The following is a 23,590-nucleotide window of genomic DNA, read 5'->3' on the forward strand; positions in this document are numbered from 1 at the left end:
AACATCCACCCCGCATCCAGTCTGTCCAACCCCGTCAGAATTTTATACGTTTCAATGAGATCCCCTCTCATTCTTCTAAACTCTAGTGAATACAGGCCCAGTCGACCCAATCTCTCCTCATACGACAGTCCTGCCATCCCAGAAATCAGTCTGGTTAACCTTCACTGCACGCCCTTTGTTATGTATGCAACCCTATGTAACCAGTGTTACACCGCCACCAGAGGGCGCACCTGTTGGGAGTCTCAAGAGATCCCAGCATCCCTTGGGAGCACTCTATATAAGCAGGCCTCCCATGCTATACCAACACTCTGGAGTTAGAATAAAGGAACTGAGGTCACACTTACTCATGTCTACAGTACTCAGTTACATTACTTTATTTGAGACATAACAACTGGCGACGAGATAACAAACCACCATGCGAAAATGCAGAGAACTGTTGGCATCCTGAAGAAATTCTCAGAAGGGGACGATTGGAAGGCCTTCATGGAGCGACTCAACCAACACTTCGTGGCCAATGAGCTGGAAAGGAGCAAGAATGCTGCTAATTGAAGGGCGATCCTCCTCACCGTCTGCGGGGTAACAACCTATGGCCTCATGAAGAATCTTCTCACTCCGGTGAAACCAACAGCCAAATCATATGAAGAACTGTGTACGCTGGTCCTGGAGCACCTAAATCCGAAGGAGAGCGTTCTGATGGCAAGGTATCGATTTTACACATATCAACGGTCTGAAGGTCAGGAAGTGGCGAGCTACGTCGCCGTACTAAGGCGTCTTGCAGGACATTGCAAATTCGATGGATTCCTGGAGCAAATGCTAAGATACTTTATCGTGTTTGGCATTGGCCATGAGGTTATAGAAACATAGAAACATAGAAAATAGGTGCAGGAGTAGGCCATTCGGCCCTTCGAGCCTGCACCGCCATTCAACAAGATCATGGCTGATCACCCACCCCAGCACCCCCTCCCCCTCTCCACGCCCCCTCCACACCCCCCGACCTCCCCAGCCTCAAGGACCACATCCAACTCCCTCCCGAACACATCCAATTATCCTTCGCAAACTATTGACTGTTGAAACACGGAATCTGAGCAAAGCCACAACGATAGCCCAGGCATTTATGTCAACCAGCGATAACACCAAACAAATTTCACAGCATAAAGAGGTTTCGGCAAGTACTGTACACAAAGCAACGTCGTTTTCAGGCAGGAATGCATATGGCAGAATGTACACGCATGCAACTGAATGACCTCAGATGACCCAGAGTCCGCCATCAAGCGTTAATGCGAGGGAATTGACATCATGCTGGCGCTGCGGAGATGATCATCGAGTCCATCAATGCCGCTTCAAACACTATGCGTGTAAAGGCTGTGGCACAATGGGACACCTCCAGCGAGTGTGCAGACGAGCTGCAAACCCTGCAAACCACCACGTTGCAGAGGAAGACCGATCCATGGCGGATCAAACTGAACTAGAGACGGAAACCGAGGAGGCAGAAGTGTACGGGATACACACCTTCACCACGAAATGTGCACCGATCATGTTAAAAGTTGAACTGAACGGAATTCCAGTATCCATGGAACTGGACACGGGTGCGAGTCAGTCTATCATGAGCAAAACGCCTTCGACAGACTGTGGTGCAACAAGGCACACAGGCCCAAGCTAAGCCCTATTAATACCAAACTGAGAACTTACACTAAAGAGCTGATCCCTGTAATTGGCAGTGCAGCATTAAAAGTCCCCTATGATGGAGCAGTGCATGAACTCCCACTATGGATTGTACCAGGAGATGGCCCCACACTGTTCGACAGAAGCTGTCTGGGAAAAATTTGCTTGAACTGGAACGACATCCGAGCGCTTTCGTCCGTCGACGAAGCCTCATGTGCCCAGGTTCTGAGCAAGTTTCTGTCATTATTTGAGCCAGCCATCGGAAGTTTCTCGGGGCAAAGGTGCAGATCCACTTGGTTCCCGGTACACGACCCATCCACCACAAGGCACAGGTGGTATATATGATACGAGAGAAAGTGGAGATCGAGCTGGACAGCCTGCAACGAGACGGCATCATCACGCCGGTGATGTTCAACGAGTGGGCCAGTCCGATTGTTCTGGTTCTCAAGGGCGATGGCACAGTCAGAATTTGTGAGGACTATAAATAATGATTAATCGTTTTTTTGCTGCAGGACCAGTACCCGCTACCCAAGACAAACGACCTATTTGCGATGCTAGCAGGAGGGAAGATGTTCACCAAGTTGGACCTGACCTCAGCCTACATGACGCAGGAGCTGGCGGAATCTTCGAAAGGCCTCACCTACATCAGCACGCACAAAGGTCTGTTCATCTACAATAGATGCCCGTTTGGGATTCAATCGGCCGCGGCTATTTTTCAAAGGAACATGGAGAGCCTGCTAAAGCCGATGGTTTTCCAGGACGACATACTGGTTACAGGTCGGGAAACCATCGAACACTTGAAGAACCTGGAAGAGGTTCTAAGTCGGCTAGATCATGTGGGACTCAGGTTGAAATACTCGAAATGCGTTTTCCTGGTGCCAGAGGTCGAGTTCTTAGGGAGAAGAATCGCGGTAGATGGCATCAGACCCACCAATGCCAAGATGGAGTCCATCAAGAACGTGCCGAGACCACAGAACGTGACGGAACTGCGGTCGTTCCTGGGACTCCTCAATTATTTTGGTAATTTCCTACCCGGGTTAAGCACCTTGCTAGAACCTCTACATGTGTTGCTACGCAAGGGAGATGACTGGGTATGGGGGAAATCACAAGAGACTGATTTTGAGAAAGCCAGAAATCTGTTATGTTCCAGCAATCTGCTTGTTCTGTATGACCCATGTAAACGATTAGTGCTAGCTTGTGATGCGTCTTCGTATAGGATCGGGTGTGTGTTACAACAAGCAAACGAATCGGGAACATTCCAACCGGTCGCTTATGCGTCCAAGAGTTTGTCCAAGGCCGAAAGGGCCTACAGCATGATTGAAAAAGAAACTCTGGCATGTGTTTTCGGGGTTAAAAAAAATGCACCAGTATCTGTTTGGTCTTAATTTGAGTTAGAAACTGACCATAAGCCGCTCATATCGCTATTCTCAGAGAGCAAAGCGATTAATACCAATGCCTCTGCTCGCATCTAAAGATGGCCGCTTATGCTGTCTGCATATAACTATGTAATCCGCCACAGACCAGGCACAGAGAACTGCGCTGATGCTCTCAGTCGGCTACCATTGCCCACCAACGGGGTGGAAATGGCACAGCCTGCAGACTTGCTCTTGGTGATGGATGCATTTGAAAACGAAAAGTCAACTTTACAGCCCGCCAGGTCAGGACCTGGACCAGCCAGGATCCTTTACTGTCCCTTGTAAAAAAATTGTGCCCTCCATGGGAGCTGGTCCAGCGGAGATGCATGAAGAGATCAAGCCGTTCCAGCGGCGCAATGGTGAATTGTCCACACAGGCAGACTGTCTTTTGTGGGGTAATCACGTGGTTTTGCCTAAGAAAGGCAGGAAAACGTTCATACATGACCTACACAATACCCACCCAGGCATAGTATTGATGAAAGCTATAGCCAGATCCCATGTGTGGTGGCATCGACTCAGATTTGGAGTCTTGCGTGCGCCAATGCAACACTTGCTCTCAACTGAGCAATGCACCCAGGGAGGCACCGCTAAGTTTGTGGTCATGGCCCTCCAAACCGTGGTCTAGGATCCACGTTGACTTTGCTGGCCCATTTCGAGGCAAAATGTTTTTAATTGTTGTGGATGCTTAGTCTAAATGGAGTGTAATAATGTCTGTAAGCATGTCCACTGCCACCATCGAAAGCCTTCGAGCCATGTTTGCCATGCACGGCCTGCCTGATGTCCTTGTCAGCGACAATGGGCTGTGCTTCACCAGTGCTGAATTCATGGAATTCATGACCCGCAATGGGATCAAGCACATCACATCTGCCCCGTTCAAGCCCGCATCTAACGGCCAGGCAGAACAGGCAGTCCAAACCATCAAGCAAAGCTTGAAACCCGTGTCGGAATACTCCCTGCAGACCTGCCTGTCCGGAGTCCTGCTCAGCTACTGCACCAGACCCCACTCGCTCACCGGGGTTCCCCCAGCCGAGTTGCTCACGAAAAGGGCACTCAAAACAAGGCTCTCTCTTGTCCACCCTGATCTCCATGATCACGTCGAAGACAGGCGGCATCAACAAAGCATGTACCATGATCGCACAATTTTGTCACACGACATTGAAATCAATGACCCTGTATTTGTACTCAACTATGGACATGGTCCCAAATGGCTTGCTGGCACTGTCATAACCAAAGAAGGGAGTAGGGTGTTTCAGGTCAAACTTGCAAATGGACTAACTTGCAGAAAGCATTTGGACCAAACCAAACTGCGATTCACAGACAGCCACGAGCAACCTGAAGAGGACACCACCAACTTCGATCCTCCGACACACACACAAGTGGCAACCGACATCACCATCCCCATCAGCCCAGCAAGGCCAGCTTCAAAGCAGCCCAGCAAAGAATCAACCAACTCACCTACACCTGCATTTATACCGAGATGATCAATTCAGGAGCGAAAGGCCCCAGATCATCTCACCCTGTAAATAAGTGTACTATTGACTTTGGGAGGGAGTGATGTTATGTATACAACCCTATGTAACCAGTATCATACCGCCACCAGAGGGCTTACCTGTTGGAGTCTCAAGGGATCCCAGCATCGCTTGGGAGCACTGTATATAAGCTCGACATAATCATGGAGATCAGAGTAGACAAGAGAGAACCTTGTTTTGAGCACCCTTTTCATGAGCAGCTCGGCTGGGGGAACACCGGTGAGCAAGTGGGGTCTGGTGCAATAGCTGAGCTGTACCAACACTCTGGAGTTAGAATAAAGACTCACGTCTCCGGTACTCAGTTACATTACTTTATTTGAGACATAACACCCTCTATGGCAAGTATATCCTTTCTTTGGTAAGGAGACCAAAACTGCACACAATACTCCATGTGCGGTCTCATCAAGGCCGACTCCTGCTCCTATTTCTTATGTACTTATATTAGTTTTGAAGATAGCAAATGCATTGAGCAGATGATGCAGGGAGGCTGTGGAGGTGGCAGTGACTGTGAACTGCTCCACCGTTCAATTAGATCAGTGCCTGATCTGTACCTCAACTCTACTTGCCCGCCTTTGACCCATGTGTCTTGCTACCCTTAGATATCCAGTTTGCCTGTTATGAATCTCATTGAATGGTGGAGCAGGCTCGAGGGGTCGAATGGCCGACTCCTGCTCCTAATTCTTATGTTCTTATATTTTCCACTGAGCGGCGGGAAGCTCTACAATGGGACGCAGCATCCCTGAGCGAAGAACATAAGAAATAGGAGCAGGATTAGGCCATTCGGCCCCTCAGCCTGCTCCGCCATTCAATAAGATCATGGCTGATCTTTGACCTCAACTCTACTTTCCTGCACTGTCCCATATCCCTTCATTCCCTTCATATCCAAAAATCTATCGATCTCTGTCTTGAATACACTCAACGACTGAACCTCCACAGCCCTCTGGGGCAGAGAATTCCAAAGATTCACCATCCTCCTCATCTCAGTCCTAAATGGCTGACCCCTTATCCTGAGACTGTAACCCCTGGTTCTAGACTCCCCAGCCATGGGAAACATCCACCCTGCATCTACCCTGTCTAGGAAGGTTAAAACAGCTCAGACAATCTTGCTTACTATCCTGGAATGCACTGCCTGAAAGGGTGATGGAGGCAGACTCAATCACGGCTTTCAAAAGAGAGTTGGATAAGTACCAGAAAGAAAGAAATTTGTAGGGCTTCGGGGAAAGGACTTTCTCGATGCTGAAATGTCTAGGCTACAAATCGCCCCTTCCCCTTCCCCTTCCTTTTGGTGACGACGACAATTTAATTCCTTCCTGTGTCAGCTGTGGCTTAGTGGGTAGCACACTCGTCTCTGAGTCAGAAGGTTATGGATTCAAGTCCCACTCTAGAGACTTGAGCACAAGGCTGACTTCCCAGTGCAGTGCTGAGGGCGTGCTGCACTGTCGGAGGTGCTTTCTTTCAGATGAGACGTTAAACTGAGGCCCCATCTGCCCTCTCAGATGGATGGAAAAGATCCCATGGGACTATTTTGAAGAAGAGCAGGGGAGTTATCCCTGGTGTCCTGGGCCAATATTTATCTCTCAATCAACATAACAAAACAGATTATCTGGTCATTATCACGTTACTGTTTGTGGAGGCTTGCTGTGCGCAAATTGGCTGCCACATTTCCCACATTACAACAGTGACTGCACTTCAAATGTACTTCATTGGCTGTAAAGCACATTGAGACATCTGGTGCTCGTGAAAGGCGCTACATAAATGCAAGTCTTTCTTTTATCCCCTTCCATACTCCCTGGCCCAGCCCAGACAGTGGCGTAACTAGAGGATGTGGGTCCCAATGCAAACATAGATCAAGGGCCCCTCTATCTCTACCTCAACTTATATAAAGAAAAAATATAAAATATCTTTATTTAGATATAATTTAAATACAGATATTCAAAATTGTATTTTTATAAATAAAATATAGAGCATTGACTTTTATTAATTAACAACTGTTGCATTAAATTTTCCATCTGAAAGAAAATAATTGTACATTTTTTTTACAAAATAAATATAGGGTTTTCTGTCCTATTTCGGTTTTGTTTGGTTCAATTTCGCAGAAATATTTCCTTATCTTAAAAACTAATTATTTAATTAAAAAATTAATTTCAATTTCGCTTTTGTTTAATTCAATTTCACTTACTCTAAAAATGAACACTGAAACAAATCAACATTCAACTCCAACAACTTGTCAAAATTACGCAAAAATATCTAATCAACGACGAGAAACAACAATCAAAAATCACAACGATGGAAAGAAAGTTTCTGAAATTGCAGCAGACAAGGGATTATCTTTCAGTACAGTGAGAAGTATTATAAAAAGATACTTAACAACAGGAATAGTGGAAAAATCGTCAAAGGGTATCCGATAGCGAAGAGTCCCTCTTAAACAAGTCGGAAGAAGGCCTTAGTGCTATAACATCAGGGGATTGTGGTGGATATTACCGAAACATGAAAAAATATATTAGGATGTCTTTAAACAGAAGCCACATTAATTAAAATGTTACTTATTATTGAAAGGATGCAAAATTCACAAGAACCCCACACTCCCGTGTTTGGGCTCATTCGAAAGGAAATTTAATTTGGGACTATCTACCGGAAAGTTTGGACTCCTAAAGTGCTTATGGAAGAAACTACGAACTTTAATCGAATTTTGGACTTTTAAAAGACAAATTCAAGGCTGTAGACGGGCCTAAAGAACTAACAGGAGACAACTTGATTATTGAGGCTGTCTGAGTGTTGGGACTAACGTTACCTGTCTGGAGAAATGGGTATTCGAGAATCCTTCTTCACAAGAGACATTAACATTACAACAAATAACCCAGAGATAGCTAACCATCAACCTGAATCTGGAAAACCATTTCAGCATATACATCACAAAGAGACCCAGTCCAGCCTGTATGCGAAAAACTAAGCACAAAAGGACATTGCGATTACCAAGCTAATATTTCCATCTGGAAACAGTTTTCGAACATCAACCCACCCAAAACATATTAACTTTTAACGAGCCCGCCAAAATATTACAAAGAGTCAAGCCCGCCAAATTTAAACAAAGAATTCTGAACTAATTTGGCGCCAAGATTAGAAACCGTATAACTGGCCCCCTGTTTCAACAGAGGGTTTGCCATATTGCCATATTGCTCGTGCTATGCTACGAGTATGCCATCAAGACAAGGAGAGAAACCAACACAACAGTTGTAAACTAACTTTTCCAGCCTCGAAGTACTGAAGTCCTGAAGGAAGGAAGAACATCACCATAGTGGCAGCAACCGACCACAGCCAACGTGGTATCAACGTAAAACCACCGCAATCGACCAAACTCGAAATAAAACTCCAACGGGAAAAAAATGAAGAATCGAAAAGTTTCCACTCTACAATCTAAGGCCTGACTACCAACAGGTGAAAACATTACCGAAAGAGACTTTGAACCTATTTCGAATGAAGAAAACCGGGTACTTACCCCATAGATCCAAAACGCGCCTTAGGAATCAGCGGACTCAACCCAACTGAAGATTGTGCAGCTAGAAGTCTCCTCCGACATTCGGGTTACGGCAAGCAGAACCTACAGATTTCAACCAACCCCGAAATCGCGAACTACCGCTAACTGACCAGAAAGGATTGGTAAGCATCGTCCCTGCCTGCCCTGGAGTCTAACCTAGCTAGAATTAGGTATTGGGAGGTGGGAGGTGTAATTCTATTGTAACCCCCTTTGAATGTGTAATGTATGTTTTTTTATTAGAGTGCTTATATGTTTGACATTGTATTTTTCTTGTATTGTTCCTTATTAAAATAATTATAAGTCTGGCATTGTATTTTCTTGTCTTTAATAAAGTCAAAGTTCTTTTGCACCAAACCAGTGTCCTTTGCACTTTGTCACATCCCCCAAATAAATCCAGAGTCGAGAACCCAAGGGAGTGGGAGTGATTCGAACCGCTCAAGTTGGTCAGAAGTGAACCTGACCCTGGGGACCATCCCCCACTTACATTATATATCATATTACTATTCGAATTATATAGTTATTTAAAATTTTAGCAAAATTGAATCGAAAACAATTATTAAATAATTCGTTTTTAGAGGTTAGGGAATTTTTGCAGTGAAATTGATCCGAACAGAAGCGAAATTGAACCAAATTTTTTAATGAAATAATTCATTTTTAAGATAAGGAAATATTTAGGCGAAATTGAACGGAACAAAAGCGAACAAAACCCTATAAAAGGAAAAGTTTGAAAAAAAATCCTAAAGTTCAAAGGCCCCCTTCAGGCGAGGGCCCCAATGCCACTACATTGGCTGTATTGGGTGTCCCACCACTTGACTCGGTTCGGCGACTGTTGGCAGGTGGGCGAGGATGATGGAAGAGAAAGGCATGTGAGGGTGAGCTCAGATCTTGCCTCCCGCAGTGCGGCCCCACAGGCAACACCAGGCACTGGGTTTGGACAGGAGCCTAGTGAAATGCAAACTGAAAGGTTTACATGCTGAGCTACATCAATATCCCTGCGTCGTGCACAGCTTCCGCGGGGGCGGGACCTTGGCTCCCTCTCAGAGATGGAGCAGCGACAGATGGTGCGCAGAAAAATACCGTCAGACTGCTATCACAAGGCGAAGGCTTGAGAACAGCTGCAAGCAAAGGTTCCCGGTCCTGCCAGGCGAGAGCGAGGGGCTGGTGCGTTAGCCCTACAGAGTCGACAACTGTGCCAGCTTTGGAGGAGCATTCGTCGCAGCATAACTGATCAGAACATAGGAGCACAGATAGACACCGAGGGCTAAATACTACAGAATCTCTGGAGGAGTACAGAAAGTGCAAGGGTGAAATCAAAAAGGATATTAGGAAAGCAAAGAGAGAGCATGAACAATTATTGGCTCGTAAAATCAAGAAAAACCCAAATAGGTTTTGTTATATATGTAAACCTGTAAATACATTTTTTAACCACCAGAGGGCTCATCCCCTTGAGTTCCAAGGGATCCCACAATCACTTGGGAGCACCTGTACATAAGGCGGTCTCACAGGCTGGAGAGGTACTCTGGAGACCTGAAATAAAGGACTACTGTCACAACTTACTTTGAGCTCACAGTATCTGGTCAGACTCTTTATTCAATATATAACTGTGACGAGATACAGATGACGAACCCCACCGTAACGATGCAGAGAACAGTGGGCATCCTGGAGATATTTTCGGAGGGAGATGATTTGAAAACCTTCGTGGAGCGAATCAACCAATACTTCGTGGCCAATGAGCTGGAAGGAGAAGGGAACGCTGCCAAACGAAGGGCGATCCTCCTCACCGTTTGCGGGGCACCAATATATGGCCTCATGAAAAATCTACTTGCTCGAGCGAAATCCACAGAGAAGTCATATGATGATTTGTGCACACTGGTCCGGGAGCAGCTAAACCCGAAGGAAAGCGTTCTGATGGCGAGGTACTGGTTCTAGGCGTACAAGAGGTCTGAAGGCCAGGAAGTGGCGAGCTACGTCACCGAGCTAAGACGCCTTGCAGGACATTGCGAATTTGAAGGACACTTGAAGCACATGCTCCAGGACTTCTTTGTACTTGGCATTGGCCATGAAGTAATACTTCACAAACTTTTGACTGTATAGACCCCAACCTTGAGTAAAGCCATAGCGATAGCCCAGGCGTTCATCGTCACCACTGACAATACCAAACAAATCTCTCAGCACACGAGTGCTGCTGCAAGTACTGTGAACAAAGTAATGTTGTTTTCAAGTCGTAACATACAGGGCAGGCCTCACATGCCTGCAGCTGCACGTCCACAGATGTCTCAGAGTCCACCATCAAGGGTGGTGAATGCAAGGCCATTGACACCTTGTTGGTGCTGCGGGGGAAGATCATCGTTTCCATTCATGACGCTTCAAAGGATACGTTTGCAAGGGCTGTGGAACAATGGGACGCCTCTAACGTTGGTGCAGGCGAACTGCAAACCCTGCTAATCCTGCAAACCAACATGTTGCAGAGGAGGACAGATCCACGGTGGATCATGACGAACCAGAGCCTCAGACCAAGGAGGCAGAGGTATATGGGATGCACACATTATCTGGGGTGTCCCCAGATAATGCTGAAGGTTGAATTAAATGGACTCCCGGTGTCAATGAAGCTGGACACGGGCACGAGCCAGTCGATAATGAGCAAAAAGACTTTCGATAAATTGTGCTGCAGCAAGGCCACAAGGTCAATCCTGACTCCCATTCGCACTGAATTGAGAATGTACACAAATGAACTAATTCCCGTAATTGGCAGTGCTACTGTAAAGATCTCCTACGGTGGAGCGGTGCACAAGTTACCACTTTGGGTGGTACCGGGCGATGGTCCCATGCTGCTCGGCAGGAGCTGGCTGGGGCAGATATGCTGCAACTGGGACGACGTTCGTGCGCCCTCGTCCGTCGACGACACTTCATGTGCCCAGGTCCTAAACAAGTTCCCCTCGCTATTCCAGGCATTGGGAAGTTCCAAGGAGCAAAAGTACAAATCTACCTGATTCCGGTGGCACAACCCATCCATCACAAGGCGAGAGTGGTACCGTACATGATGAGAGAGAGGGTGGAGATCGAGCTGGACAGGCTGCAACGAGAAGGTATAATTTCGCCGATTAAATTCAATGAGTGGGCCAGTCCGATTGTTCCAGTCCTCAAGGAAGACGGCACCGTCAGAATCTGTGGTGATTACAAAGTAACTATCAATCGTTTCTCTCTGCAGGACCAATACCCACTACCAAAGGCAGACGACCTATTTGCGATGCTGGCGGGAGGGAAAACATTCACAAAGCTTGATTTGACCTCGGCCTACATGACACAGGAGCTGAGGAATCATCGAAGGGCATCACCTGTATCAACACGCACAAAGGTCTCTTCATTTACAACAGATGCCCTTTGGGATTCGATCAGCCGCGGCGATATTCCAGAGAAACATGGAAAGATTACTGGAAGTCGGTCCCGCACACCGTGGTCTTCCAGGACGACATCTTGGTTACAGGTCGGGACACCGTCGAGCATCTGTAGAACCTGGAGGAGATTCTTAGGCGGCTTAATCGGAGTTCCTGGGGAGAAGAATCCCGGTGGACGGCATCAGGCCCAGCAATTCGAAGACGGAGGCAATCGAGAATGCACCGAGACCACAGAACGTGACGGAGCTGCGGTCGTTTCTAGGACTCCTGAACTACTTTGCTAACTTCTTACTGGGTCTTAGCACATTGTTAGAACCCCTGCACTCTTTACTGCGGTAAAGAGACGAATGGTTATGGGGCAAAAGCCAATAAAATGCCTTTGTAAAAGCTAGAAAACTGTTATGCTCAAACAAATTGCTTGTGCTGTATGATCCATGTAAGCGTTTGGTACGAGCATGTGATGCGTCGTCATACGGTGTCGGGTGTGAATTGCAACAAGCTAATGAATCTGGGAAATTGCAACCAGTTGCTTATGCATCCTGAAGTCTGTCTAAGGCTGAGAGGGCCTACAGCATGATCAAAAAAGAAGCGTTAGCGTGTGTTTATGGGTAAAGGAAATGCATCAATATCTGTTTGGGCTCAAATTTGAATTGGAAACCGACCATAAGCCACTGATATCCCTCTTCTCTGAAAGTAAGGGAATAAATATGAATGCATCAGCCCGCATCCAGAGATGGGCGCTCACGTTGTCCGCATACAACTACGCCATCCGCCACAGGCCAGGCACAGAAAACTGTGCCGATGCTCTCAGTAGGCTGCCATTGCCCACCACAGGGGTGGAGATGGCACAGCCCGCAGACTTAGTAATGGTAATGGAAGCATTCGAGAGTGAGCAATCACCAGTTACCACCCGACAGATTAGAACCTGGACGAGCCAGGACTCCTTACTGTCCTTAGTAAAAAAACTGTGTGCTCCACGGGAGTTGGTCTAGTGTCCCGTTAGTGATACAGGAAGAAATAAAGCTGTACCAGCGACGCAAAATGAAATGTATATACAGGCTGACTGCCTCCGATGGGGTAATCGGGTAGTGGTGCCAAAAAAGGGCAGGGACACTTTCATTTCTCCACAGTACCCACCCAGGCATCGTAATGAAGAAAGCGATAACCAGATCCCACGTGTGGTGGCCCGGTATCGATGCAGACTTAGAGTCCTGCGTGGACAAATGTAACACATGTTCCCAGTTAAGCAATGCACCCAGGGAGGCGCCACTAAGTTTATGGTCCTGGCCCTCCAAACTGTCCATGTTGACTATGCAAGCCCGTTCTTGGGAAAAATGTTCCTAGCGGTTGTAGGTGCATACTCCAAATGGATTGAATGTGAGATAATGTCGGCAAGCACATCCGCTGCCACCATTGAAAGCCTGCGGGCCATGTTTGCCATGCACGGCCTGCCTGATGTCCTTGTGACTGACAATGGGCCGTGCTTCACCAGTGCCGAGTTCAAAGAGTTCATGACCCGTAATGGGATCAAACATGTCACATCTGCCCCGTTTAAACCAGCATCCAATGGTCAGACAGAGAGAGCAGTGCAAACAATCAAGCAGAGCTTGAAGAGGGCAACTGAAGGCTCACTGCAGACTCGCCTATCCCGAGTCCTGCTTAGTTACCACACAAGACCCCACTCACTCACTGGGATCCCACCTGCTGAACTGCTCATGATAAGGGCACTTAAGACAAGGCTCTCGTTAGTCCACCCTGATCTACACGAACAGGTAGAGAGCAGGCGGCTTCAATAGAATACATATCATGGTCACGCAAATGTGTCACGCGAAGTCGAGATTAATGATCCTGTATTTGTGTTGAACTATGGACAACTTCCCAAGTTTAACTATCAGAGGGCTCATCACCTGGAGTCCCAAGGGATCCCACAATCCCTTGGGAGCACCTGTACATAAGGAGGCCTCACAGGTTGGAGAGGGACTCTGGAGACCTGAAATAAAGGACTATGGTCACACCTTACTTTGAGCTCACAGTATCTGGTCAGACTCTTTATTGAATATATAACAGGTTTTATAAATATATTAAGAGCAAGAGGATAACTAAAGAAAGGATAATCATCATAGGCAGTCCTTCAGAATCGAGGAAGACTTGCTTCTACTCTAAACATGAGATCTTAGGTGACTGAACAGTCCAATATGAGAACCACAGTCCCTGTCACAGGTGGGGCAGACAGTCGTTGAGGGAAGGGGTGGGTGGGACTGGTTTGCCATATGCTCCTTCCACTGCCTGCGCTTGATTTCTGCATGCTCTCGGCGATGAGGTGCTCAGCGCCCTCCCAGATGCGCTTCCTCCACTTAGGGCGATCTTTGGCCAGGAACTCCCAGGTGTCAGTTGGGATGTTGCACTTTATCAAGGAGGCCTTGAGGGTGTCCTTGTAATGTTTCCTCTGCCCACCTTTGGCTCGTTTGCCGTGAAGGAGTTCCCAGTAGAGCGCTTGCTTTGGGAATCTCGTGTCCGGCATGCGAACAATGTGGCCTGCCCAGCGGAGCTGATCAAGTGTGGTCAGTGCTTCAATGCTGGGGATATTGGCCTGGTCGAGGACGCTAACATTGGTGCGTCTGTCCTCCCAGGGGATTTGCAGGATCTTGCGGAGCACAGACAGATACCGAGGACTAAATACTACAGAATTTCTGGAGGAGTACAGAAAGTGAAATCAAAAAAGATATTGGGAAAGCAAAGAGAGAGCATGAAAAATTCTTGGCAGGTAAAATCAAGGAAAACCTTTTATAAATATACTAGCAGCAAGATAACTAAAGAAAGGGTAGGGCCTATTAGAGATCATGAGGGTAATTTGTATGTGTGGAGGCGGGAGATGTGGGTATGGTTTTTAATGAATACTTTGCGTCTGTATTCACAAAGATGAGGGACGATGCAGACACTGATATCGGGGAGGAGGAGTGTGAAATATTGCATGGAATAAACATAGTGAGAGAGGAGGTATTAAGGGGTTTAGCAACTTTGAAAGTGGATAGGTCCCCAGGCCCGGATGAAATGTATCCCAGGCTGTTAAGCGAAGCAAAAGAGGAAATAGCAGCGGCCTTGACCATCATTTTCCAATCCTCTCTGGTTTCAGGTGTGGTGCCAGAGTACTGGAGGACTGCTGATGTGGTACCTTTGTTTAAGAAGAGAGAAAGGGATAGGCTGAGTAAATACAGGCCAGTCAGCCTAACCTCGGTGGTGGGAAAATTAGTGGAAAAAATTCTTCAGGACAGGATAAATCTTCATTTAGAAAGACACGGATTAATCAAGGTCAGTCAGCACGGATTTATTAAGAGAAGGTCGTGTCTGACTAACTTGATTGAATGAGGAGGTAACAAGGAGGGTCGATGAGGGCAGTGTGTTTGATGTAGTGTATATAGATTTTAGCAAGGCTTTTGATAAGGTCCCACATGGAAGAGGGTGGTGGGAGTCTGGAACTCACTGCCTGAAAGGGTGGTAGAGGCAGAAAAGGCAGGAAACATTTAAAAAGTAATTGGATGTGTACTTGAAGTGCCGTAACCTACAGGGCTACGGACCAAGAGCTGGAAGGTGGGATTAGGGTGGATAGCTCTTTTTCGACCGGCATGGACATGATGGGCCGAATGGCCTCCTCTGTGTCATAATTTTCTATGATTCTAGGACACAGAGCCCAGCAACTACACACTCGTCCAGATCAAGAGACTTTCTTCAGGGGGCCATATATCCAGAGATTCTAAACCTTCTGTCGGGAAAATACGTCTCACTTTTCCCACCGAGGGGAGTTAAGTTTTTTGCTGCACATCCCTGGCACAGATCATCAACCAGCACAACTCAGGTGTTACAGTCTCAGGTTAAGGGGTGGCCAATTAGGACTGAGATGAGGAGAAATTTCTTCACTCAGAGGGTGGTGAATCTTTGGAATTCTCTACTCCAGAGGGCTGTGGATGTTCAGTGGTTGAATATATTCAAGACTGAGATTAATAGATTTTTGGATACTAAGGGAATGAAGAGATATGGGGATCGGACGGGAAAGTGGAGTTGAGGTAGAATTACATCGGACGTACAGCACAGAAACAGACCATTTGGCCCAACCAGTCCATGCCAGCGTTTATGCTCCAATCGAGCCTCCTCCCTTCTCCCTCATATGCCTGTCTAGCTTCCCCTTAAATGTATCTATACTATTCGCTTCAACCACTCCCTGTGGTAGCGAGTTCCACATTCTCACCACGCTTTAGATAAAGAATTTTCTTCTGAATTCCCTATTGGATTTCTTGGTGACTATCTTATATTGATGGCCTCTAATTATGCTCTTCCCCTCAAGTGGAAACATTCTCTCTGTATCCACTCTATCAAAACCTTTCATAATTTTAAAGACCTCTATTAGGTCACCCCTCAGCCTTCTTTTTTCAAGAGAAAAGAGACCCAGCCTGTTCATCCTTTCCTGATATGTATACCCTCGCATTTCTGGTAACATCCTTGTAAATCTTCTCTGCACCCTCTCCAGTGCCTTTATATTCATTTTATAATATGGTGATCAGAACTGAACGCAGTCATGATCTTACTGAATGGTGGAGCAGGCTCCAAGGGCCGAATGGTCTACTCCTATTTCAATTGTTCATACGACAGTATCTCCGTAAGCCAGGGCAGGACACATAAGAATGAGTTCACTTCCTCACTGCCCCTCCATCTATGGAGACAGACTATGGTCAGAATAAATATTCAGTTTAGAGCAGAGATGCTCTGCCCACAGCACTTGGTTTGGAATTCAGCAGTGATTAGGCAAATCGTTAGCTGCAGGGACTCAGCATTGTGAGTTTGGTTTATAAATCATTTCTTGCTGTAATTGCTTTTTAATTTTAGTCTTGTTCTCCAGTGCGGCGCACAGCAAAGGGTTGTCAGGATTCTGTCAAGAAACTGGTTAATGGGCACTGGTTAGTGCACACTGGTTAGTGGGCACTGGTTAGTGCACACTGGTTAGTGGGCACTGGTTAGTGGGCACTGGCTAGTGCACACTGGTTAGTGGGCATGAGTTAGTGGGCACTGGTTAATGGGCACTGGTTAGTGCACACTGGTTAATAGGCACTGGTTAATTGGCACTGGTTAATGTGCACTGGTTAGTGCACACTGATTAATGGGCACTGGTTAAGGGACACTGGTTAGTTCACACTGGTTAATGGGAACTGGTTAATGAGCACTGGTTAGTGGGCACTGGTTAAATGGGCACTGGTTAATAAGTACTGGTTAGTGGGCACTGGTTAGTGGTCACTGGTTAATGGGAACTGGTTAGTGGGCACTGGTAATGAGCACTGGTTAATGGCCACTGGCTAAAGGGGACTGGTTAGTGCACACTGGTTACTAGGCACTAATTAATGGGCACTGGTTAGTGCGCACTGGTTAATGGGCACTGGTTAGTGGGCACTAGTAAATAGGCACTGGTTAATGGACACTGGTTAATTGGGCACTGGTTAGGGGAACTGGTTAATGGGCACTGGTTAGTGCACACTGATTAATGGGCACTGGTTAATGAACACTGGTTAGTGGGCACTGGTTAATTGGCACTGGTTAGTGGGCACTGGTAATGATCACTGGTTAATGGGCACTGGTTAATGGGCACTGGTTAGTGGGCATTGGTTAATGGTCTCTGGTTAATGGGCACTGGTTAATGGGCACTGGTTAGTGGACACTGATTAGTGGGCACGGGTTAGTGGCCACTGGTTAGTGCACACTGGTTAATGGGCACTAGTTAATGGGCACTCGTTAATGGGAACTGGTTAGTGAGCACTGGTTAGTGCACACTGGTAAATAGGCACTGGTTAATGGACACTGGTTAATTGGGCACTGGTTAGTGGGCACTGGTTAATGGGCACTGGTTAGTGGGCACTGGTTAACTGGCACTGGTTAATGGACACTGGTTAGTGGGCACTGGTTAATGGGCAGTTGTTGTAAACAATTCAAATGAGGAGGGAAAATAGTCGGCGACTAAATGTTTTGAAACGGAAATTGCTTGCAGGGCCGCATGGTAATGACCCCAAAGGCCCCGTCTGGTCTCTCAGATGGACGTAATATATCCCAGGGCATGATTTGAAGCAGAGCAGGGAGGTCCTCCCCCGGGGATTTCCTCGTTACTATAGACTTCTTCGTTAGAACAGTGGTGATTGTCTCCACCTGTCACACGTGAGACGGTGGGTCGATACCCTGACAGGGAGACTGTTCAACTGAAGTACTCGAAGGAGAAAAAATTGCCGGGATATGGGGAAAGAATGGGGGAGGGGGACTAACTGGATTGCTCTTCGAAAGAGCAGGCACAGAGTCAATGGGAGTGGCCTCCTGCTGCGCTTGGCCTCCTGCTGCGCTGTACTATTCTACGACCTGGAAAATAATTGAGCCCTCAACCAACAGCTCAAACAGATTATCTGGCCATTATAATTGCTGTTTGTGGGAGCTTGCTGTGCACAATTTGGCTGCTGCGTTTCCCAGTTACAGCAGTGACTGCACTCCAAAAAGTGCTTTGGGGTGTTCGGAAAGGCGCGATAGAAGTTCAAGTCTTTCTTTTTGCTGACTCCAAAAGAGGGGGCCAGGGTGGGAGTGGTGCAGGGGTCAAGTGCAAGTCTAACACGAGCTTCTTCTAACGCTCCTGTTTTCAGACACACCAGGAAAATCTGAAGAGAAAGGAGGCAAATGGTCCGGGAATGCGCCCCCACTTCATTCCCGAGCCTGCCCTTTGACCTTGCCCTCCACCCCCCCTAACTCGGCCGTGGAGGAAGGTGCGGACGTCCCGGGGTGATGGCAAGGGATGGAGAGATCTGGCACAATGGGTCCCTGCCCCTTCATGGCACTGCTCAAGTACATCGTGAGGAAGGTTGGAGCCTCACTGTCGAGGAGCATCAACAGCACATCGACCGACTTACCCACTCCAGGGGCTTGAGCACATCAATCCAGTCCGACACTCCCAGGGCAGTGCTGAGGGAGTGCCACACTGTCGGAGGTGCCGTCTTTCGGATGAGACGTTAAACCGAGGCCCCATCTGCTCCTTCAGTGGACATAAAATATCCCGTGTCACTATTTTGAAGAAGAGCAGGGGAGTTATCTCCGTTGTCATGGGGTCAATATTTATCCCTCAACCAACATCAGGTGGACATAAAAGACCCATGTCACTATTTTGAAGAAGAGCAGGGGAGTTATCTCCGGTGTCCAGCGGCCAACATTTATCCCTCAACCAACATCATTAAAAAACAGATTATCTGGTCATTATCACATTGCTGTTTGTGGGAGCTTGCTGTGCACAAATTGGATGCCACGTTACCCACTTTACAACAGTGACTACACTTCAAAAGTACTTCATTGACTATAAAGTGCTTTGAGACATCCGGTGGTCGTGAAAGGCGCTATATAAATGCAAGGCTTTCTTTTTTTCACGCCAGGAAAATGAAGAGATAACATGAAGGGGGAGAAAGCGACAAAGTATCCGAGGATTTGGGATGGACCGACCCACGTCAAAGTTGAAAAGTTGAAAAGTTGAAGCAAGCTTTAATCAATGGAGGTTCCAACACAGATTTAAACAGTCGCTTCTGCTCCGCTGCCCCCTCGAGCTTTAACGCAACGGTAAAGGACCGCCCGCGATGGGTGCTGACGTTAAAATGCCTCGTGAGGCCTCTTACCTGTGTACTTGCTGACTCCTGCCTCTGTGGCGACATTGGAAAGGGCGACAATCCCCATTGACACGTTGCTGGCGCCTTCGTCCATTTCGATCAGAGCGTTGGCACCCATGTTGCCACGAGCATAGTTGGCCACGTAAACAGAATACTTCCCGGAGCCCTGTGAAACAGAAAGAAACAGCGAGTGAGAGCAGCGGTAATGTTATAATAAGAACATAAGAAATAGGAGCAGGTGTAGGCCATACGGCCCCTCGAACCTGCTCCGCCATTCAATAAGATCATGGCTGATCTGATCATGGACTCAGGTCCACTTCCCTGCCCGCTCCCCATAACCCCTTATTTCCTTACCGGTTAAGAAACAGTCTATTTCTGTCTTAAATTCATTCAATGTCCCAGCTTCCACAGCTCTCTGAGGCACGAATTCCACAGATTTACAACCCTCTGAGAAAATAAATTTCTCCTCATCTCAGTTTTAAATGGGCAGCCCCTTATTTTAAGATTATGCCCTCTAGTTCTAGTCTCCCCCATCAGTGGAAACATTCTCTCTGCATCCACCTTGTCAAGCCCCCTCATAATCTTATACGTTTCGATAAGATCACCTCTCATTCTTCTGAATTCCAATGAGTAGAGCCCAACCTACTCAACCTTTCCTCATAAGTCAACCCCCTCATCCCCGGAATCAACCTAGTGAGCCTTCTCTGAACTGCCTCTAAAGCAACGGCACTGCCAAGGCTGAGGGGCCCTTTGACTTGGTCGATACAATGACACAGCACAGTTCTCAATGGAGGTAACATTCGCGCAGTTCCGCTCTACAGAAGTCTAGATTGTTCAAAATACCTAAGACTCAGAAGAAACAGGAGCAGGAGTTGGCCATACCGCCCCTCAAGCCTGCTCTGCCATTCAATAAACCATAGCTAATCTTTGACCTCAGCTCCACTTTCCCGCCCAATCCCCATATCCTTTGATTCCCTTACTGTCCAAAAATCTATCGATCTCAGCCTTGAATATACTCAACGATTGATCATCCACACCCTCTGGGGTAGAGAATTCTGTCGTATGAGGAGAGATTGGGTCGACTTGGCCTGTATTCACTAGAGTTTAGAAGAATGAGAGGGGATCGCATTGAAACGTATAAAATTCTGACTGGGTTGGACAGACTGGATGCGGGGAGGATGTTTCCCCTGCCTGGGAAGTCTAGAACAAAGGGTCACAGTATCAGGATACGGGGTAGGAAATTTAGTACTGAGATGAGGAGAAATGTTTTCACTCAGAGGGTGGTGAACCTGTGGAATTCTCTATCATAGAAGGCTGTGGAGGCCAAATCACTAAATATATTTAAGAGGGAGATAGATAGATTTCTAGAATCAAAAGACATCAAGGGGTATGAGGAAAAAGCGGGAATATGGTGTTGAGGTAGAGGATCAGCCAAGATCATATTGAATGGCGGTGCAGGCTTGAAGGGCCGAATGGCCTACTACTGCTCCTATTTTCTATGTTTCTATGTTTCTATTCCAAAGAATAAGCCAAAATCTTCTGAGGTTCCACTTTATTCAGCACTTAACATACAGCTACTGACTAGTTACATTAGAAAGACCAATATTAGATGTAAAAATATCGGGGGCTGATAAGAGGTAGCACTGGAGCGGAGAGGCCTCATTGACTGGGGGGAGCGGACGGGTGGGCTGACCCCGTCCTACATTGTCCCCGGGTCGGGAGTGCCAGGAATGGGTTTCCGCACCGCCCATACTGCCATCCCGTCGGGCACGGGCTGACCCCACCCAAACCCCACACCGACCGGAAATATAAGCCAAAGAGCTGAATATCACCGGCCCATGGATTGGGTGGAGAAAAAAACTGCTGGATCGGTGAGTGCACCGACTGTTTCGTCTGGAGGCGGGGGGTCGGGGGGGGGGGGGCAATTTCGGCCTCAAGGACTTATGATCGAGTGAGTTACAGGCTGGAATCTAATCAGGGAGTTTGGGGGGTTTATATATAGAATAACAGATTCTCGGGAGTGAGTAACAGGCTGGAATCTAATCGAGGGGCTCGGTGGGATATATATAGAATAACGGATACACAGGAGTGAGTAACAGGCTGAGATCTAATTGAGCTGTTCGGGAGGTTTATATATAGAATAACAGATACCCGTGAGTGAGTTACAGGCTTGAATCTAATCGAGGGGCTCCGGGTGGGGGGCGGGGGGGGCGTTATATATAGGATAACAGATACCCGGGAGCGAGTTACAGGCTGGAATCTAATCGAGGGTTTCGGTGAGTTTCTATATAAATAACAGATACCTGGGAGTGAGTTACAGTCTGGAATCTACTCAAGGGGTTAAGGGGTTTATATATAGAATCATGGAAACCCGGGAGCGAGTAACAGGTTGGAATCTAATCGAGAGGTTCGGGGGGTTTAAATATAGAATAACAGATACCTGGGAGTGAGTTACAGGCTGGAATCAAATCGAGGGGTTCGGGGGGGTTTAGATATAGAATAAGGGATACCAAGGAGTGAGTTACAGGCTGGAACCTAATCGAGGGATTCGGGGGTTTTATATATAGAATAACAGATACCCAGTAGGGAGTTACAACCTGGAATCTAATTGAGGGGTTCGGGGAGTTTATATTTAGAATAACGGATACCTGGGAGTGAGTTACAGGCTGGAATCTAATCGAGGGGTTCAGGGGGTTTAGATATAGAGTGACAGATACCAGGGAGTGAGTTAAAGGCTGGAATCTAATCGGGGGGTTCGGGGGGTTTATATATAGAATAAGGGATACCAAGGAGTGAGTTACAGGCTGGAACCTAATCGAGGGATTCGGGGGTTTTATATATAGAATAACAGATACCCAGGAGGGAGTTACAACCTGGAATCTAATCGAGGGGTTCTGGGAGTTTATATATAGGATAATGGAAACCTGGGAGTGAGTTATAGGCTGGAATCTAATTGAGGGGTTTGGTGGGTTTATATATAGAATAACAGATACCCAGAGTGAGTAACAGGCTGGAATCTAATCGAGGGTTTTGGGGGGTGGGGGGGGAGGTGCGGTTATATATAGAATAACAGATACCCAGAGTGAGTAACAGGCTGGAATCTAATCAAGGGTTTCAGTGGGGGGGGGGGGGGCGGTTATATATAGAATAACAGATACCGGGGAGTGAGTTACAGGCTGGAATCTAATTGAGGGGTTTGGGGGGCTTATATATAGAATAACAGATACCCAGGAGTGAGTTACAGGCTGGAATCTAATCGAGGGGTTCAGGGGGTTTTATATGTAGAATAATGGATACTCGGGAGTGAGTTACATGCTGGAATCTAATTGGAGGGTTCGGGGGTTTTATATATAGAATAACAGATACCCGGTTGTGAATTAGAGGCTGGAATCTATTTGAGGAGTTCGGGGGGGTTATATATAGAATAATAGATACCCAGGAGTGAGTTACAGGCTGGAATCTAATCGAAGGATTCAGGGGGTTTAAATCTAGAATAACGGATACCTGGGAGTGAGTTACAGGCTGGAAGCTAATCGAGGGGATTGTGGGGTTTTATATAGAATAACAGATACTCGGGAGTGAGTTACAGGCTGGCATCTAATCGAGGGGTTCGGGGGGTTTATATATAGAATAACAGATACCCAGGAGTGAGTTACAGGCTGGAATCTAATTGAGGGTTCGGGGGGTTTATAAACAGAATAACAGATACTCAGGAGTGAGTTACAGGCTGGAATCTAATCGAGGGATTCAGGGGGTTTAAATATAGAATAACGGATACCTGGGAGTGAGTTACAGGCTGGAATCTAATCGAGGGATTCAGGGGGTTTAAATATAGAATAACGGATACCTGGGAGTGAGTTACAGGCTGGAATCTAATCGAGCGGTTCGGGGATTTATATATAGAATAACAGATTCCCGGGAGTGAGTTACAGGCTGGAATCTAATCGAGGGGTTCGGGGGGTTTATGTATAGAATAACAGATACCCGGGAGTGAGTTACAGGCTGGAATCTAATCGAGGGGTTCAGGGGGTTTATGTATAAAATAACAGATACCCGGGAGTGAGTTACAGGCTGGAATCTAATCAAGGGTTTAAGGGGTTTATATATAGAATAACGGATACCCGAGAGTGAGTTACAGGCTAGAATCTAATCGACGGGTTTGTGGGTTTATATATAGAATAACAGATACCCGGGAGTGAGTTGCAGGCTGGAATCTAATCGAGGGGTTCGGGGCTTTATACCAGCTAACTGAGAATTGCACTGAACACTGCATTCATCAGTGAACATCCCCACTTCTGACCTTATGATGGAGGGAAGGTCATTGATGAAACAGCTGAAGATGGTTAGGCCTAGGACACTGCCCCGAGGAACTCCTGCAGCGATGTCC

The 23,590-nt window shown here is 47.0% G+C and overlaps 1 protein-coding gene across 1 annotated transcript in view; it reads right to left on the minus strand.

The window, feature by feature from the left end:
• The window catches only part of crtac1b (cartilage acidic protein 1b), a 479,177-nt gene that overhangs the window by 263,184 nt on the left and 192,403 nt on the right, over positions 1-23,590 (minus strand). The window contains exon 4 of the mRNA XM_070873946.1: positions 19,213-19,369. Coding sequence (XP_070730047.1) covers positions 19,213-19,369 — 157 coding nt within the window. The remainder of the gene's footprint in view (positions 1-19,212; positions 19,370-23,590) is intronic.

Source organism: Pristiophorus japonicus, chromosome 3 (assembly GCF_044704955.1).
Source record: "Pristiophorus japonicus isolate sPriJap1 chromosome 3, sPriJap1.hap1, whole genome shotgun sequence".
Lineage (NCBI taxonomy): Eukaryota > Metazoa > Chordata > Chondrichthyes > Pristiophoridae > Pristiophorus > Pristiophorus japonicus.